The sequence below is a fragment of the Protopterus annectens genome, chromosome 11.part0 (assembly GCF_019279795.1).
Source record: "Protopterus annectens isolate FY-2018-M chromosome 11.part0, PAN1.0, whole genome shotgun sequence".
NCBI lineage: Eukaryota > Metazoa > Chordata > Ceratodontiformes > Protopteridae > Protopterus > Protopterus annectens.
Window position 1 is genome coordinate 1,455,847,780 of NC_056745.1, and position 20,623 is coordinate 1,455,868,402.

Here is a 20,623-nt window from a genome sequence, read left to right on the forward strand (position 1 = left end):
TATGAGTAGCATCTAACGGTAGGTGTTGCACATGTTATGACATAGAAACAAAACAAAACTGGATGATACATACATGCATACATGGTGCAAACAGAAAATGAAAGTTAAAAATTCCATACAAACTGGAAGTCTTTTTCAAATAGCACCTCAAAGATAAGATTAAGACAAAAAAAAAATCTCTGATTTTTTTCTGAAATACCTCATATTTAATAAGTAAGGCAAGTGTGTTCATATTACTGTTGTCCCAGCTTTGTCTTCCCAAATATCTTGTACATTTATTTACATTTATTTTCTTCATTTTTTTCATATGAGTAAAATCATTTCAGATAATTTCAAAACCTTCCATTTTCACAGTGCTTGAAAATATTTAAGTATTACAAGACAAATTATCCTAAATGGAAATGTATTTTATTTCACAATCTGTACAAATCTATTTGATTATATGCCATGATAAAATAATTTTATATGACAGCCAGTCTTTATGCGGCTATGCACAGAAATAATACAGATTTCCTGCAAATCACTCCATGTGATCAGAAAATTGCATTAAAAAATGCACTGAACATTAGGCACAACATTTTAATAATTTATGAGTTTGTTGTTCGACAGCAGTGTTTTCAAGTCAGATATACCAATTAGCAGCACAAATGCAAAGGTAAGCGGTTCTGTTCACATGATGGAGAGTGAACTAGTTTGCTGACTATATTGACAGAAGCCTCAATTACAGGCAAATATAAAGAATACAACGGTGCTGGTGTGATAAAACTCGCCTCCTGTAAGAAGGGTAGAAATAGATATGGCACAGTGATGGATCTAAACTGAGTTTGTTGTAGTAAATGGACATCTTATTCTGCCTCTAATATGTTCAGTTGTTAAGCTATACAGTTTGCATCCTATAAGCACAATTGTGTTTCTTTATTTTTCCATTACAGACCCAAAGCTTTCTTCTTTCCTCAGGGGAAGTCAGATATAGGTTTATAAAACAGCATTAGTGTTCACTTTACAATACCAGAATACATATACATCATTACAAGTAATCTTTTACTTAAGAATTTGTTCAAAAATAAAAAATACATGGCATTACATTTCTCTTATCACCGTCTCAGCGCCTTCTGAAGAATTGGAAAATGTCTATCAGTAATGAAAACAGTTCTACTTTCACCTCTACGGCCATAAAGCACGTAGATGTGCATGGTAATACAGTATGAACGATAATAAAAACAATTCCATAAGCTCTGCATGTGAACATAAACCATCAAACTTTACACATAACTATTTATCCTTCTTCCTCATCGCTGTCTTTCATAGTAATGCCCTGAAGCCCTCCACCATCAGAGACAGATATGGTGGTCTCTTCAACTGTCAGTCGGTTATGAATAGTCTCATAGGTTTTATTGTGAAGCGTTCCTTCTAGTACTCCCTGCAGTCTGAAATCTCTGTAGGTTTTCTGCAAAATGCAAGAGCAGAAAATATGTTTTTTTTTTTTTTTTTTTTTACAAAACCAAATTCATTATCCATTCTTTGCATTCCACTGGATTGAAGTCATATTCAGTCCAACAAATAAAACTTCACAGGTTTAAAATGTTCTGACACCATTTTGAAGAAAAATATAAAACAGCTAGCAACAGGAAAGTCACATACTGGACAGGAGGACTGCATTTTTAAAACAATCCAAGCATCTAGATTAGTACTATATGAAAGTATACAAGCAAAAAATATTCTTCATTGTGCACGGATGTTGTCTCTGAGCTTCGCAGTGTAAGATTTTTTAAGCATTCTTAGTTGGTTTATTTTCCTGTCTGTAAAAGAACAAGGAAAAATAAAGCACCTATATTTTCTGTGTGCTACTTAGACATTAATTAAATGTTCCTTCCTAATTGTGTGTGTGTGTGTGTGTGCATGCACGTGTGTGTGTGTGTGTGTGTGTGTGTGTGTGTATGTGTGTGTGTGTGTCCGTTTCCCAGATGCATGTGAAGATATGGGTTGTAAAAGCAGAAGGACATTTTGATTTGCTTGTAAGAGGTATGCTACTTAGCTGCAGCAGTTGAAAGGGTATGGAACTATTTGTTTAGTTTGAAAATTTTAGATAGTCAACATTTATATACAACAATTGGTAGATCGAGAAGGCAGTACTGGATAACTATATGCATGACAGATTGATCTCAGAGTAATAAGTGCAGCTAATGCTGAGTGTGTTATGGCAGAATAAAATATTAAATGAAAAATGGATATAAAATAGAAAGATCGCATTTGTCTAAATTGAGAAAGAAAACTAGATCAAATTTAAGTCCTGATGTCACGAGGCTAGCTAAGATAACTTTGAACCATGATAGCATGCAAGCAGAAAGAGCAAACACATGAATAAAATAAGACAGTACAATAAATGCAACTTAAAAAAATAAAAATAAGTACTAACTTTAATGGTAACCTAAACACTTGTTAATAAGGGTGACAAATATATAAAAACAAATAATACAAAAATAACAGTTAAACAGGTAGCAAATCTCCAGCTCTAATCTCATCAACAGCACATAAATAGCCTCATCAAAAACCATCTTATGTTCACTGTATAGAGTAAAAATGTTTAGTACACTGATGATGTCTTGTGACAGAACCACAGGTTCATAGGCTGGTACTAGTCTATCAGCTCTAGGGCCTATACAAGCCTAGCCATACCAATTCCGTGGCTATTTCTTCCAACAGTATTTACTTCCCTGGATCCCTGTCTAGCAGGGTGACTGACATAATCTCTGGGGTGAATTTCCTATCATCCATACAATCATCAAGGTTCCTTTGGAAGAGGGCCAAAGAGGCGCTCTGCTTGACATGTATAGGCAGTCTATTCCAGAGCCTGGGGAGTCTCTGGGTCAGGAACCTATCCCTCCGGCATGTTTTGTACATTGTGATGACAAGATTTAGATCCCTGGAGCGTATCTCTCTGAGGGATTGGGATTTCTTTAAGTGTAGCATGTCCAACAGCTCTGGGTTTGACATGGCCTTGTATGTTAAGCAGAGATTGCCTCTGAGTAGACGATATGCGGCAGAGTATAGATGGAGTTTGTTTAGACGGTCAGCATAGGGCATCTGCTTTAGGCCTGTGATTCTTTTAGTGAGGTATTTCTGCGGCCTTTCCAGTTGTTGCAGATGACTTGAGAGGTACCGATAATTTCAGCTTCAAAACAATATTTGGGAATGTAGATCTTGTGAACTTTCCACCGAGTATTAGTCATTTATAGCATCTTAACGATTTTAATAATGATGCTGTATTAACATCATATATAATATTATAACTTCTGATTTGAACAACAACTTGTAAATATGGCCCAACAGCATAGATTAAGGATAAAACTAACAAATCCTAAAATAATCTGCACTGGCACAAATCCAAAACACCACAGACCATAGTAAAAACGACAACGTTTATTTAATATGTTGAGCACTTTCCTCTTCAAAGGACTTCATCAGTACCAAGTACCAACACACAGTAAATGAATTTATATCCATTAACAAATCTTTCAATTAATTGTTTAAAGAAACAAAACCACTAAATATACACATCCATTTAAATATATTAGTAATACAATATGCATTAAAATAAATCTGACCTCAAAAATCACTGTATGTAACAGAAACTACTAATGGGAATGTGAAATGTTAACTTAGAATTCACATAAATGTCATTATAACTTTTCACTATGTCTTTTCAAAACAGGGACAACAGAAATGTGGTCATTGAGCCCAGGGTAAGAAAGAGCATCCAGTCATATTTGCCCTACTAATTCTTGTTATTCTAAGACGTTTCCCAGTGGTCACCCATGGGGGTCAAAGGGACTAACTCTAATATACCAAACATGAATTTAGTAAACCCTTTGCAGGTCAAAGTGTGTCTGTACAGGGAATTATTTTCACATTTTTTCTCAGTATTATAATAATGCTCATACATTCTTTTATTTAATGCCCTCTCAGTCTCCCCTACATAGAAACAAAAACAGGTGGAACAAGTAGCCAGATACACAACTCCCTCACTTTTGCAATTTCCTTTCTTAAAATTAATAGTATATTGCCCATTGGAAAATGTCAATTGTAATGCGTCCAAATCTGTGATAACAAGAAAAACAATTTACAAGAACCACATTTAGTGGTGCCCTTAGATGGCCCTAATAACGTTATTGTTAATCACTCTACCTAGTCTTTTTTTCCAATAAGTTCTTTAAATTATTCCCTGTTTTGTACACAAATAATGTTTTTTCACCAATAACTGCAAAGTCTGGGTCACAAACATTTAAAATGCTCCAGTGTTTTTAACAATATTTTCAACCTCTCTCATTCTTGTGTTATATTCTAACACCAGAGCCTTGTTAAAATAGTACTGTTATAGTCTATTTTATCATGGGTAATTTCTTTATTGTTCAGTTCAGGAGTCCCAATCATTGCATTTCATTTCTTGGTGGCAATGGGCCACCAAGTACAGATTTGAACTATGTTTCCCTTCTTCCTTTTACTTCATCAAACACATCCAAAATTAATTTCCTAGGATACCTTCTTTGTAGGAACATGTCTGTTAATAATCCTTCCTTACAAAAAAAATATCAGTCTCAGTAATCATCCTATATAGTCTAATAAATGTCATTTAACTAAGCCCTTCTTCAGTTTTGGAGGGTGACAACTCTCAAAATGTAAATAACAGTTACTGAAGGTTGACTTCCTAAAAATATTAGATGCAAATTTTCTATTAGTTTTATAGATACAAACATCTAAAAAAATGACTGCCACAAGAAATAGAAGTAGTAAATTAAAAAAAATGTGTAGTGTTGTTAATATAATTTAAAAAATTGATTCAGCAACTCAGATTTTCCCTTCTATAAAATAAAAATGTCATTGAAGAAATGTACATAAAATGTGCAAAATATAAAAAAAAAATCACTATTGAAGATGAACTTCCTTTTCCAAGTTAACATAATTGAATTTGAAAATATAGGGGCACAAGCTGTGCCCATTGCAACACCCCTAATTTGCTTGTAAAATTCACCTTCAAAAAATATAAAATTATTGTCCAAGAGTAGTTCAGTACAAGTTGAAATGATCTGAATATCTTTGTTAAAAATCAAAACTCAATAAGCACCTCATTAAAATAGCTGAGTCCTTCATTTTGACGGATACAAGTAAATAAGTTGAATGCATTTATAGTTAATAATTCAATGTCTTCATAGTACAATTGTTCATTAATTCTACTTAAAAAAAATCATAGGAATCCTTAATAATATGGTTAACTTTTCCAAAGGATGGTTTCAGTACCCTATCAACATAAATAGTCAAAGGTTAAGTTTTAGGACTGCAAGAGGCCACAATAGGTGTAAATGGTGGGTTATTCACATTTTTATGAGCCTTTGAAATACCAAAGACATTTAGGATGAAAGGATGTTTCTGTACTAAAAAAACATACACACTTTTAGTAATCACACCTTGACTAAACTAGTCTCCTAATATTAAATAAAATTTCCTATAATTTAAATTCACCTTGTTTCATAACACTAGGGAATATGTGGTTTCATCCCCTAATATTTTGTTCATAATGCATGAATAGTCAACTGAGTCGAATAAAACCACTTCTCCACCCTCATCAGGCTTCATTACTCAAACAGTTCTATCACCGCACAAGTCCTGTAACAACTGCCTTTCCTTAAGACTAAGGTTTTCCCATCTGGGGTAAATTAATGACTAATCAGTTTATATAAATCCTTTATCACTGGTGATTTAAAAGCCTGAACAATAGGGTGGGGGATTAAAAATACTTTTCATCTCCAAACTAGTGTTTGAAATATCACTGTAACCTCCTTTTTCTCCAAAATGAAGGGCCATGTTAACCTTCCTAAATAATGGCATTTACAACATTAAAGGATTTAGTAGGAAGAAAAGTAAATCCTTTTTCAAATAAAGAAAAAAAAAATGGGATGTATATATCTGTATTTTAAAATTCCCATAACATATAGAACCATACATTACATTCAGTAGTTCCTCTCCTTTATTGATCCTGTATTCCATTCCTGTATTTTTCCCATCTTCTTCTTTTCCATGGGATACCACCTGTTGGGAACCCCATTGCCCTCTGAAGAAGAAGGTCCACTCAAGATTTGGCCTTTGTGTGCTGTTTGGACCTCCTGAGGGGGATATTCTAAAGGGTCAGGAATAAATTTATTACCATCTGAATCTGCTCTAAAATGATGAGGGGTTTCATGAGTAGTATTTCCAACCAACAGTGGGTGTTCATAATATTTAGCTTTCCCATATTCAGTGCAGTAATCAACAAGATGTCCCTTACAGAGGGGATATGCTGAGTTACTCCTATATTGTTCCTGGTCCCTGTTAATTTTTCCTTTCTTTCTCTTTCTCTTTTTTCTTAATCTCACAATGTTTATCAACTTTAATAAAACATGTGATTTGAATCTTAATTATCTAACATTGAAAAAAATGTTGTTCTCACAAATGTACCACCAAATTTACTGCTTATATATTTACTCTACTGTTAACTTGGACAGATGCTAATATATATATTTAGGTGTCTATGTATTTGTATTGGAAGTATACAATGACTAAACAAATATCTTGAATAATGTTCAGGGTGAATTACAATTGTGTTCACTGGGACTTTTCTTCTCTGACCTTCTCTGAAAATGGGCTTCAAATTATTTGAACAGCCCAGAAATTAAAACCTTAATACAAACATGCATTCATATATAAACAAGTAAACAGAAAATGTACTCATTACGCATGATCTAAACACCCTGCATCCATATCATATCATATCATATATATCATATAATATTATATCATATCCGGCTTGTATTCAGAGAACACACACAGATTTTGCTCCCTTCTGAGTAGTGGTGCTTGGAGCCTGTTCTGTACAGAGACAGCTGCTGCTCTTATGAGGAATAACTAGAGACAAAACAATCATTGTATTTCTTTTTAAACAATAACAGCATAAATTACTACACTGTGAGGTCAAGACATCAAATCAAACAACTTAAGGATTTTGGACCTTGTAAGTTACACTGGTATAATGTTCTCTCACCACTATAGTCTGTGGTTTCTTTCATGCCCTTTTACCTAAAATGTAATATTGATATATATATGTATATAACATCATTATCTATCCTTCTGTTCCATTTTTCCATGGGGGCAGGAGGTGACGTGTCAACTGTCACTTCTTGATTCTATTCAAATCACTTTCCACCTTCTTCAGTAGTCAAGACTACCTTTCTTAGGTCTTCCCTCAAGGAATGTATCAGTCTGTTGGCTGGATGTCCTTACCTCTTCTTGTCTTCTTCCTTTTACTCTCAGTTCTGCTTTACCAAACCGTCTTCTGTTATTCTGTACATGTGCATGAACCACCATAATCTGTTGTTCTTAACTTCTACAAATGGGGCTACTTTGGCATCTACACTAATGCCTTCGTCTGCCCCACAGTATGCAACCTATCACCCATCAAAGGGCCTTTATCTGCATCATCTCTAGCTTCTTCATCTGGTCTGCCTTTACTGCCCAGGTTTCTGGGTCATACACAAAGTTCTCTATATGTTATTAACATCAGTATTTACACACACATATGTTCCATTTATTTTTTAACTTCTTTGGCATTCTTCTATCACATATTATCCCCTGACATTCTTTTACCAGTTGGCTGGAGCGCATCTTATTTTAGTTTTGGCATCCTCATTGAGACTTCCCATCTCCTCAACCAAAGCTCCCAGGTACTTGAAGCTTCTGACCTATTCCACTACTTTCCTTCTCAGTTTTAAGCTTCTTCTGATTTATTACATTCACTGCCATAATCACTGTTAAGCCTTTAAACCCTTGTGCCTTCGGTTTTGCATTCCAGTCCTCTATCAATTGCTGAAGTTTCTATTCGGCATCTGCTTAAAGTGCCACATCACTGTAATGAAGCAGCTTTGTTGATCTATCACTTCTGACCTATTTGCAGCTGTAATTCATCACCAGTAAGAACAGGCTCAGAGCTGAACCCTGATGCACACCTTGGAATCCCTTTGCGAGCGCAAACTACATTTATATGAACATTAAATGCATAAGACATCACTCTTAGAAAACAGTGTTGTTATACGCAGATTCCTCTCAAAGAAAATCTGAAGACTAATAAGAAATTCAGACCCTGCAATTGCAAAGTAATTCCATACTGCTAAATTACTGTCTCTCTCAGTAAATGTCTCTTTCTAGCTTTCTCTCAGTAGTTTAGGAATCCTTTAACAGGAACAAATTCCAGATTCCGCCTATGTCTTTTTACTCCAGTTCACCAGAGTAGCTCCTCCACAAATCAAATGCCCTTTCTCAAAAGGCAAGCAAAACATCTAAGGACATTCCTTAGCCCTCCTTTTATACAGTTTTAATTGCTTTACTTAGTAAGTTTGCTGTAAGTAAAGATAACACGATGATGAACTAAGCTTAAGAAACATTCTGACTTAAGGCAATAGTGTTCATTTACACTGCAATCATTATAAAAATTCTCTCAATCATTAACATCAGATGTAGTGCGATCCTATCTCACCTACATTAGTAACTGATGGGCTTGGAGCCAAGAAACAGCTCCGACTCGGCCGATAAACTAGCACGAAGTCTCTGATTGGCTGGGCCAACCCCTCTATCCCAGGATGCACCACACCCAAGTCCCCAGATCTCGTGTGCCGCTTCTAGAGATAAGACATGGTCTTGAGTTGGCTGTGGCTAAGTACCCTATTTTTTTAGTCAAAATGTTGGCTTTTGGTGGGTTTTTTCTTAAGAATTAACCAAAAACAGTTGCTATTTTCATAGCTATCTTGTTGTCTGACTGTGTATTGATTGTTTTAACTTAAAGTTTGTTTTCTGTGGTAAATTCCAGGTGTTTGGTGGGCTAGGTCTGTTTAACTTAGAGGGCCTTAGCCCTGCCTTTAGAGCTACCCCCATTCCTTTTCTCCTTCTGTGTGTATTTTGTGAGAATGTCTGGAAAAGAACATAAGCCTTCTGGCTTCAAGAAATGTACCAAATGCGGATACAAAATGTCCATCACAGATGGCCATGACATCTGTGTTTACTGTCTAGGGGCCAAGCACTCGCAAGAGTCTTGCAGTGTTTGCCATGCCTTCTCCTCGAGGGTCCTCCAGGAGAGAAAAAAATAAACTGATTTTAAGAGGATTAATCAGACCTTCCTTTGAAAAGGTTCTTCTATCCTCAGAGCCTTGTGGTAAGAAGAAGAGGTCATCGGATCTGCCGGTCAAAAGAGGAAAATCTATATCTTCATCTTCGGTGCCATTGCCCTTGGAGCCGACAGATGAGAGACCAAGTTCTGCTTCCCCTTCCTCGGTTCCACAGGCTTCGGAGCCGATGGAAAGGGGTTCGGAATTGGGATTTCTCTCCTCAGCTCCTATGGCTTCAGAGCCGATAGACAGAGGGTCGGCTCCGGGATTGGTTTCTTCGACTCCTACTTCATCGGCTCCGAAGGAAGTTTCAGTGTTTCTTGAGTCTGCCTCGGCTCCGATGCTTTTGGAGCCGATTCGGAGCCGAACTCCTACGGTGATTTTGGAGCCTATGGAGACAGTTTGTCGAGCCCCTTCGGTTTCCTCCAAATCCTCTAGGCTCTCTGATTCGAATCTGGACAGGGTCGTCCAGAGGCTCCTACAGTCACCGGTCTTTTCCAAACTGCTGTCGGCTCCAGCCCAGTCGGCTACAGAGCCAGCCTTGCCTGTATTATTACTTCCTCCTTCGACAACCTTAGGGTCGTCGGAGCTGGAGTTTACAGGAGCTGGGGAAGTTGTCGGGTCGGTTCCGAGACCCACTGCTAGCCCGTCAGTACCAACTTCTGCTCCAACCTTCTCGATACTTTTGACAGGTCCGGGTACTTGTGGCTCTTCAGTCGGGCCTGACGGGGAGTCATTGGGGCCTCTGGTTTTGGCTCCGAGCTTCGGCGAGGGGAGCCCCGACTATGGTCAGGGCCTTGGAGGTGGGTCTTTCAGCAGACTCTGGTGGACCCGCCCTCAAGGCCATGAGGAGTGCACTGGCAAAGCCCCTAGTTACTTCTCTGGAATCTGTAGCTCCTTCTCTGGTGATGACTGGAGCCTCTGTTGCACCCCTGTCCTCAGACAGCGGGGCTCCCAGGCCTGAGGATATCCCCTTCTGTGGTCCCCCAGTTTCCAAAGGGCCATCACAGTCCTTGCCTGAGGAAACCCCTAGGAAAAAGATTTGTAAGAGGAAGCACGTGGACTCCCCAGACGAGTCTGTCACCTCAGACACCGATCTGGATGATGTGGAAGGATCACTTAAGTCGTCCTCTGATGATGTCTCATTCTCGGACATACTAGAGATCTTGAGACAGAGGGGCGACTGGCCTTCCAAGACCCCTTCCGCAGAAGAGTCGGTGTTCCTCAAGGCCTTCGGAGCCCAGCCCTCAGCCTCCTGGGTATCTTCACCCTTCGACGAGTTACTGGACATTATTTGTCGAAGGGTGTGGGAACACCCTGACTCTGTGGAGCCTGTCCCCACTCGCCCCGATAAATTCTTGTCTGCACCCCCCGATAAGCAATTTCTCACTAAGGGAGTGCAGGTAGATGCTATGGTGGTGGCATCTGCCACTCAACAGGATGTATCCATCCACCTAACAAGGAATCTAGGAGCATGGATAGGTACGGGAAGCATACCCTATCTTCAGCGACCTTTACCCTGCGGTCACGGAATTATTTGTGCCATTTCACAAGACTGCAAAGGGATCTCATGAAGGAGTTGGGAGATACACTGTCGGGACATGTGCCTGAGGTGTTGGCTCAGTCTGTCAATGCCCAGCTGTCGACCCTGTCGTCCGTCATTAACTCGTCCATGAGGCTCATTTCATATGTGGCTGAGGGGGCGGGTAGAGCAGCGAATTCGGGCGTAGCCCTAAGGAGGCAGGCTTGGGTGCGCTTGTGTCACTTTGCGGAGTTGTTCAAGTCTTCTTTCACAGATGCCCCCTTTGATGGGTCCTCCCTCTTTGGACCCAAGGTGAAGGACACCCTCACTAGATGTGAGCAGGAGGGCAAGACCTTGTCTGCCGTCGGGGCCCGTTTTTCGCTTCCCACGAGACCTTATCCCAAGGCTCAGAGGGGAGGAAAGATATGGTTCAAGAAATCGCAAAGGTTTTTCCCGGCTCATCAAGGTGAGCCCCCCTCCAGAGGCAGGGGAGGGGGGAATTATTCTAGAAGACGTCATCCTAGAGGCGGTGGAGGCCCCCGCAACACAGGAGACCGCGAATCCTTTTGCGGCTCATCCTTCCAACGTCCCTGAGGGACGGCCCAACTGTGCGTCTCCGGAGCTAGTCAGGGGTCGATTTTCAGAGCACCTGAAAGCCTGGGAGTCCATCACTCAGGATCAGTGGGTGCTTCGGATCATCGCCGGAGGTTACACCATCCCGTTTATTCATCCCCCCCCTCCCAGGAAAATCCCGGATGTTCCACCCAGTCAAAGGGTTCAAGCAGCTACAGAAGTGGTAAAGCTGTTGGAAAAAGGAGTCATCCAGCCAGTCCCCAAAGGCCAGGCTGGATTAGGAACTTACTCAAGATTATTTTTGGTGCCAAAAAGGGGACTTGAGACCTATCCTGGATCTCAGCCGTCTCAACCGCTTCGTAAAGAAGTCCAAGTTCCGGATAGTCACGCTATAATCCATTTTTCCATTACTGGAAGAAGGAGTTTGGATGTGCTCCATCGATCTCAAGGACGCCTATTATCACATCAAGATAGACAAGGCATCCAGGACTCATTTACGCTTCCGCCTGGGAACCAGTCACTACCAGTTTCGAGCCCTGCCCTTTGGTCTCACCACAGCCCCCAGGGTGTTTACCAAGTGCCTGGCAGTGGTAACGGCTCACCTGAAGCGTCTTGGATTCCAGGTATTTCCGTATCTAGACGACTGGCTCCTCACTGCTCCCACCAAGCATCTACTCACTCATGCTGTGATTACTACCATTGAATTGGGTCAATTGCTAGGAATAACATTTAACTGGGAAAAGTCTGTATTGCTGCCATCACAGCATGTTGCCTTTATAGGCACAGAGCTAGACTCTATAAAAATGCGAGCCTTCCTCCCAACAGAAAGGATAAGGATTTTACAGAACCAAGTCAAGGACCTATTGCCCCGTCAGAAAACTCCGGCCAGGTTAGTCCTTCAACTCTTAGGATCCATGGCGGCCTCTATTCTATTAGTTCCGCTGGCAAGACTGCACATGCAGATTCTACAGTGGCTCCTATCGAGCCAATGGTCCTTCCAGGAACTTCCGTTGTCCCACCCGATAATTATCACGGACTCGTGTCGGCGGGATCTTCACTGGTGGCTTCTCTCCTCCAACCTGAACCTGGGCAAATCCTTCTACCCTCCATCCCCCATGGCCACGGTGACCACAGATGCCTCCCAGATAGGGTGGGGGGGGGCATTATCTGGGCAGGACTGTCCAAGGCACTTGGCAAGATCATGAGACTCGTCTACATATCAATGTCCTGGAAATGAGAGCGGTGCTTCTAGTGTTGCAGGCACTACACAGCTCTCTCCCACTGGGGACGATTGCGATTCTTTCAGACAATATGTCAGTGGTTTGGTACCTCAACAAACAGGGAGGGACCAGGTCTTACTCCCTTTGCAGAGAAGCCATGAGAGTGTGGGAATGGGTGATTGCTTCCCAGAGGCTTCTAGTGGCAACTCACATTCCCGGGAAATCCAATGTTATAGCGGACAGGCTGAGCAGGGACATCCTGATGCCCCACTAATGGTCCCTGAACGATCAAGTGGTGGATCGGATCTTTGCCTGGTGGGGGTTGCCTTGCTGTGACCTATTCGCCAGTCCACTGAATGTGAAGTGCGACAACTACTTCTACTTGATCCCTGCTCAAGGGGAAGAACCCAGGGATGTGCTGGTCCACAAATGGCCCTCCGGTCTACTCTATGCCTTCCCCCCACTTCCTCTACTGCCCAGACTGATTCAGAAGGCAATCCGTCTGGGAAGCACCATAATCCTGATAGCCCCATTCTGGCCCCGTCAAGTGTGGTTTCCACTCCTGCGGAAGTATGCGGTGGACAGCCCCTGGATCCTGAATCCGATTCCGGACCTCCTGACTCATCAGTCGGGGCAGGCCCATCCATCCTTACGGACTCTCAAACTGGCGGCTTGGCTGCTCCGCTTCCAACCTTAGTCAGGCAACAGGCGTTTTCGCCTGAGGTGGTTCGAATATTGTCCTCTTCGCATAAGCCTTCTACCAAGGGTATTTACTTTAGCAAATGGAGGAGATTTGCTATATGGGCCCAGCGGCATAACCTTGATCCCCTGACAGCCCCCGTTTCCATGGTTCTGGATTTTTTGGCTTCTCTTTTTAGCCAAGGTTCTGCCATTGCTACGCTGAAGGTACAATTAGCAGCAATTTCCAATTACCATGTTGCCTTTGATCTTTCACTCATGAGTCACAAATTGTGTAAGGCCTTTCTTAAAGGAGCGTGGTTGCTTCATCCCCTGTATCGCATCCAGTTTTGCCATGGGATTTGAATGTGGTCCTTGGTGCCTTGACGTCCCCTCCTTTCGAACCAGCAACAACTTGTGAGAAAAAATTCTTGTCATGGAAGACTGCATTTTTGGTAGCTATTACTTCGGCCAGAAGGGTTTCAGAACTTCAAGCCCTTTCTGCCAAGCCTCCTTATCTCATTTTCCATAGGGACAGAGTATCCCTGAGATTAAATCCATCTTTTCTCCCTAAGGTTTCTTCTGCTCTTCACCTTCAACAATCTATTGAGCTTCCAGTTTTCTTTCCCGATTTTTCCAACGATGCAGAATACAGATTTCACCAGTTGGATATGCATAGACAATTACGTTTCTATCTGGATAGGAAGCAGCAGGACAGAAAATCAGATCAACTATTTGTTGCCTTTGCAGATAACAAAATTGGCAAACCAGTCACTAAGGCCACGATCGCCAGATGGATCAGGGATTGCGTGTCCTTCATTTATTCATCAACAGGAAGGTCCCTTCCATTCCCAGTTAGAGCTCATTCTACTAGGGCCATGGCAACTTCAACAGCTTTCCACTCCAGACTGTCTGTGGATGAAATTTGTGCTGCTGCCACTTGGTCTTCTCCACACACCTTTGTTTCTCATTACAAATTAGACTTGACGTCCAGAGGTTGGGCGTCTTTTGGTTCCACAGTGCTCAGAAGTGTTTTTTCCAGTGAGCCTCCCAGGATATAGGTGCTAGGGATGCGGTCCCATCAGTTACTAATGTAAGCGAGATAGGATCGCACTACATCTTTTAGTTATGTGCTTACCATAACGATAGATGTATGCGATCCATCTCTCCTACATTCATATATACCCCCCCTCCTGCCCCCTACCTGAAGGATTTGGAGGAAACACTTTTGGGGTTTCCACTGAAGGTCTAATTTCTTCTCTCTGGATCATGTATCTCCGTGACTTGAGTGCAGGTGAGGGAGAGTTTGTGTGGGGCAAACAAGATCTGGGGGCTTGGGTGTGGTGTATCCTGGGATAGAGGGGTTGGCCCAGCCAATCAGAGACTTTGTGCTAGTTTATCGTCCGAGTCGGAGCCGTTTCTCGGCTCCGAGCCCATCAGTTACTAATGTAGGCAAGATGGATCACATACATCTATCGTTATGGTAAGTACATAACTAAAAGTTCTTGCACATTTTTAGGTTACTTGCACCTCATCATTTGGTGATATCTATCACGCTATCTTATAACTGACCACCCCCCGCAGCTTGACACCTTCACTGTCATGACCATTTGATGCCTTATATGCCCTTAATAGGATATCTGTGCTGTGGTGGATCAAATCTGGCCTGTTCTGAAATTTAAAAGATAAGGTCTACCGGCACAATTTTGTTTTTCTATCTTGCTGTTGATGTAGCCAAAAAATTGGTTATGATCTACTTCTAAAGTAAACACCCTCCATAATTGACTTTATTTTACAGAGACAAGCACCTATTTACTAGAATTCACTTTCAAATGCAGAGAACTTACCTTCTGCCTTGCTTTGTTTGTGATTTAGGAAACACACTAGATATTCTTCCATATTAAAATTTTGTGGTAGCATAACTCCTAAGCCTACCTCTGATGCATCACTACAGATAAAAATGATTTATTAGAATCAGGAGAAACTAGCACATGCTCTGAAAGTAAACTGTCCTTTAGCAACATCAGCTCCCACTGTCCAATTTACTTTGAGGTCTGTGAGGGGCATGCTGTTGTTACAAAATGGGGTATAAACATCTTATAATAGCCAGCTAATCACAAGAAATCTGTAGCTTGTTTTAATATCTGGTACAAAACACTTTTCACTACTTCTAATTTTTTTTTTGGGGGGGGGGGGGTGAAAAAAACCTTTCTTATTACACATCCTAGTTATTTAACTCCCTCATGTTTACCTTGGTTTTGTAGGCATTATCAGTCAACCCAGCATGTTTTGAAGCATTTAATACAGCGTATAACTTGTCCAGATGGCTGAAGCATTTAATACAGCGTATACCTTGTCCAAATGGCTGAAGCATTTAATACAGCGTATACCTTGTCCAGATGGCTGAAGCATTTAATACAGTGTATCCCTTGTCCATATGGCTAAAGCATTTAATGCAGCGTATCCATTGTCCAGATGGCTGAAGCATTTAATACAGTGTATACCTTGTCCAGATGGCTGAAGCATTTAATACAGTGTATCCCTTATCCAGATGGCTTAAGCATTTACTACAGTGTATAACTTGTGCAGACAGTTGAAGCATTTAATACAGTGTATACCTTGTCCAGATGACTAAAGCATTTAATACAGTGTATACCTTGTCTAGATGGCTGAAGCATTTAATACAGTGTATATCCGTCCAGATGGCTGAAGCATTTAATACAGTGTATATCTGTCCGGATGGCTGAAGCATTTAATACAGCGTATACCTTGTCCAGATGGCTGAAGCATTTACTACAGTGTATATTTGTCCAGATGTCTGAAGCATTTAATACAGTGTATACCTTGTCCAGATGGCTGTCTCGATCTTCAGGTTGGATAATCACATCATCCAAGTAGGAAGAAGCATACTGACCATTGGGCTTTTGGACTCAGTCAATGAAATTTGGAAAGGTTTCAAGGGCACCATGCAACCTAAAAGGGAGGGCAGTATATTGAAATAATCCCTCAAGAGTCAAAAATGCTTTTTTTTTTCATTCTGTAGCTTCATTTGTTAAAGAAATATGCAAGGACCCCCAGGTGATTTATAGTGCTGTCAGGATTTTTGATCTCTGCAACTTTTCTGTAATTTTATTCAGCCTAGGAATTTGGTAGCTACTATATTTTTAAGATGCTCTTTGGCTTTCTAAAATCATTACAAAACTCGATGATTCCTTCAGATTTAGGTATTAATACCAGAGAGCTATTCCACTCACTATTTGTTTCTTCTCCAGTGATCTTTATCATTTTGAGAACTTCCTTTTGAACCATCTTTGTGACTCTGATTTTTTCTAAGGTTTCAAGTGAACATTTACTTCTGTACTGCTGTGACTGTTGATTTTTGAATCAAGTCTGTTCTGTTCTGCAGCTCTGAAAACAGTTTCTTGTTCCTTAATAAAAATGTATTTATTTCTTGTTCCTCTGGCTTGGATGGTGTATCCACTGCCTATACTTCAAACGCTGAGGTCAGTTTTCCCTCTTCATTAGAGCTACTAATCTCTGCTCTTAAATTAATTACAGAGGTTTGTACTTTTATCCTTGGTTTCAAAACATAGATATAGTATATCTATTTTGGTCTTTTCTTACTAGTCTGCCAAACCCTGTAGTTTACCTCATATAGTTTTCTCTGTTACTTTAAAAGGACCCCACCATTTAGCCACATTTTATTCTGCTAAGGGGACCTAAACTCCCACCTGGTCATCAGCTTTTAATTCCCTTTTCCTTGTACTTCTATTATATACTCCTTATTGTGTAGCTTGGGTTTTTATCATTGTTAGACAAACTCCAGCGACCAGCAAAATGCGATACACGACACCAGCCTTAAATCAGGATGATAATTTTATTACATAATCTTGTATATTCCTATATCCAGACCGGTTTCGGCTACCAAGCCTTCCTCAATGGATAGAAAAAAATTTTTAAACAATAAAATAATCACAAATATTTATACTGTTTCCTAACCAGTGGAAGCAGTGGTATAGCCCAACCTAGTGGTTGGAGTGTTTTAACACTGTTCAACACAAAATGAACTGCACTATGATAAATTAAAAAACAGTTCTTGAATATATTGATAAAACTATTTATGCTGAGAAGCCCAACAAAACCAGTTATATCTATGAATATATAATAAATAAAGGAAATAAAGAAAATAGCCCTTAAGTTCAATCGAAGCCTGACCAACATATTCTATTTTTGACCCATATACTTCCACATTTACAATCTGTTTTCAATGAGTATGCAACTAGTTTAATATATAATGCTAACAAATACATAATACATAGCTTGTATATATATATATATATATATATATATATATATATATATATATTTGTATATAAAAAATTGTATATATATATATATATATATATATATATAGTGAGATATCTAAGCATCAACAGACAAAACTGTTCATCCTATCAAAATCTCTAGAATCTAATAAACCTAGAGTTCATAACATATCCAATTGGAATATCCTGGTATGTTAAATATCAACATTTATATCTGCTCCACGATATTCAAACCTATATATATTTTATTATACCCATAATAAACTAGTTCTAACTCATAAAAATGTCCTACTGTACATTATCAACAACTCCATGAATATACAATATTGGTAAATGGGATGTAGGACATAATGTGTAGATGTACATATATAAGTAAATATTCCAAGGTTAGAAATAATCCCCTATCAAATCTTATGACTTAAAATGAAATGAGCATGTCACACTATATCTAACCAGTATAGTCTGCATAGGAGTATAACTAACTAGTATTACCAAATGACATACAAGTCGTCATGTTAGTGATCTAATGTATAACTTTGTAAGAGGACCAGAGCAACCAATATAGACTGGCTTACACCAGCCTTGAACTCATAATGCTGACTATCAGCATACATCTTAAGGTTATTTATAAATGGTCATTAAGACCTGACGGAAATAATCCCCCAAGATTAGTAATCCAATACTTTTCCTTATGATTTAAAATAGTATGCCAACCTTGTTGGTTACTTCTGTCCCCTGTGATTTTATCAATAACCATGAACATAAAATGAGCATTACCATGTTTAATGGTATGTCTATATAAGGCATTGGTTTATTTTATATTCCTGATGTCGCTTTTATGTTCTGTCATTCGTATTCTAAGTGACCGTGATGTTTGGCCCACATAAAATGCCTTACATTGGCAAGTGGCTAGATAAATGATTCAGGTGCTACTCCAATTAGCGAACACCCTAGATTGATATACTCTGTTCGTATTAACACTAGTAAATTCTTTAAGTTTGCTAACATGTGAACAAGACCTACAATGACCACATGGGAAGGTACCCAGAAGTCTGTCTCCAGTTAAAGTTATTTGTTGATATATGGCACCCCCACTTTCCTTATGTTTATAATGAGAAAAAAAGACCTCCTAGGGTTTTGCCCCGCCTGAATGAAATTTGGCATTTGGCTCCCAAAAGTTTTCTTAGTTCCTCATTCGCCAAAAGTATATTCCAATTTGAATCTAGTATGTTTCTTACCATGTGGTGGCTCTTGCCATATGTGGTCACAAACCTAAGGGTAGAATCCTCCTTAGTGTTGGTTGATTTCTTATATTGTAACAAAGTGTTCCTGTCTTGAGTGTTGCACCATTCACTTGCTTTATATATATCCGAATCTCTATATCCCCTGTCCCTAAATCTGTGGTACAGATCTTTGCTGGCTTCTTCAAAATCCTGCTCAGATGAACTTATGCGTTTGATACGCATAAATTGAGATTTCGGTATGCTTCGGATGGTGTGGTTCGGATGCATACTTGATGCATGAAGTAGTGTATTGTACTGTGGGTATTTACGATATGTTTTGGTGCTTAAAGTATGATCCGCATTTCTGTGCACTGTGACATCCCGAAAGTCAATAGTATCATGATGAAATGTTACAGTAAACTCAATGCCCCATATGTTTCCATTCAGATATTCAACAAACTCTTGTAAATATGCCAGATCCGCCCGCCACACCATCCAACAATCGTCCAAGTATCTACGCCAGATGTCAATTTCCACCATGTATAAATTATGTGATGTGTCATAAATCATGCATTCTTCAATGTAGGCCATAAATAAATCTGCATATATGGGAGCGAAAGAGGCTCCCATAGCCGTACCTTGTAGTTGCCAAAAACATTCCCCATGGAAATAAAAAACATTTTTATTCAACACATGTTCTGCCATGCAGACTAATAAACTATTGAATCCAGGTGGATATAAAGCTGATCGTTCAAGCCAATATTGTAAGGCTTGTAGTCCAGCCCAGTGCGGTATACTAGTGTACAGTGATTTCACATCCAGCGTACACATTAACCACCCTTGTTCCAATTGTGTGTCTTGTATAATTTGAAGGAAATGGTTAGTGTCCTGTCATCGGGCTCTGACTGAAGTTAATAAGGGTTTCAGGTGATGTGTTAAGAAGGCCGATAGAGGTTCTGTTAATGAGCCTAAACATCTTACGGTTAAGGATCTGCAGAAACAATTTCTCTATCTCCTTCCTAAAATACACAAGTCTATTTCTAAACCCCCCAGGTAGACCTATCGTATCGGGCATAGGCTCATTAACAGAACCTCTATCGGCCTTCTTAACACATCACCTGAAACACTTATTAACTTCAGTCAGAGCCCGATGACAGGACACTGCCCATTTCCTTCAAATTATACAAGACACACAATTGGAACAAGGGTGGTTAATGTGTACGCTGGATGTGAAATCACTGTACACTAGTATACCGCACTGGGCTGGACTACAAGCCTTACAATATTGGCTTGAACGATCAGCTTTATATCCACCTGGATTCAATAGTTTATTAGTCTGCATGGCAGAACATGTGTTGAATAAAAATGTTTTTTATTTCCATGGGGAATGTTTTTGGCAACTACAAGGTATGGCTATGGGAGCCTCTTTCGCTCCCATATAAGCAGATTTATTTATGGCCTACATTGAAGAATGCATGATTTATGACACATCACATAATTTATACATGGCGGAGATTGACATCTGGCGTAGATACTTGGACGATTGTTGGATGGTGTGGTGGGCGGATCTGACATATTTACAAGAGTTTGTTGACTATCTGAATGGAAACATATGGGGCATTGAGTTTACTGTAATATTTCATCATGATACTATTGACTTTCGGGATGTCACAGTGTACAGAAATGCGGATCATACTTTAAGCACCAAAACATATCATAAATACCCACAGTACAATACACTACTTCATGCATCAAGTATGCATCCGAACCACACCATCCGAAACATACCGAAATCTCAATTTATGCGTATCAAATGCATAAGTTCATCTGAGCAAGATTTTGAAGAAGCCAGAAAAGATCTGTACCACAGATTTAGGGACAGGGGATATAGAGATTC

The 20,623-nt window shown here is 39.8% G+C and overlaps 1 protein-coding gene across 1 annotated transcript in view; it reads right to left on the minus strand.

Annotated features, from left to right (window-relative positions):
• Positions 1-392: 392 nt before the first annotated feature.
• Positions 393-20,623, minus strand: part of CADPS2 (calcium dependent secretion activator 2) — a 5,163,308-nt gene continuing 5,143,077 nt past the window's right edge. The window contains exon 35 of the mRNA XM_044088753.1: positions 393-1,447. Within this exon, the coding sequence (XP_043944688.1) occupies positions 1,277-1,447 (171 nt within the window). The 3' untranslated portion in view covers positions 393-1,276. The remainder of the gene's footprint in view (positions 1,448-20,623) is intronic.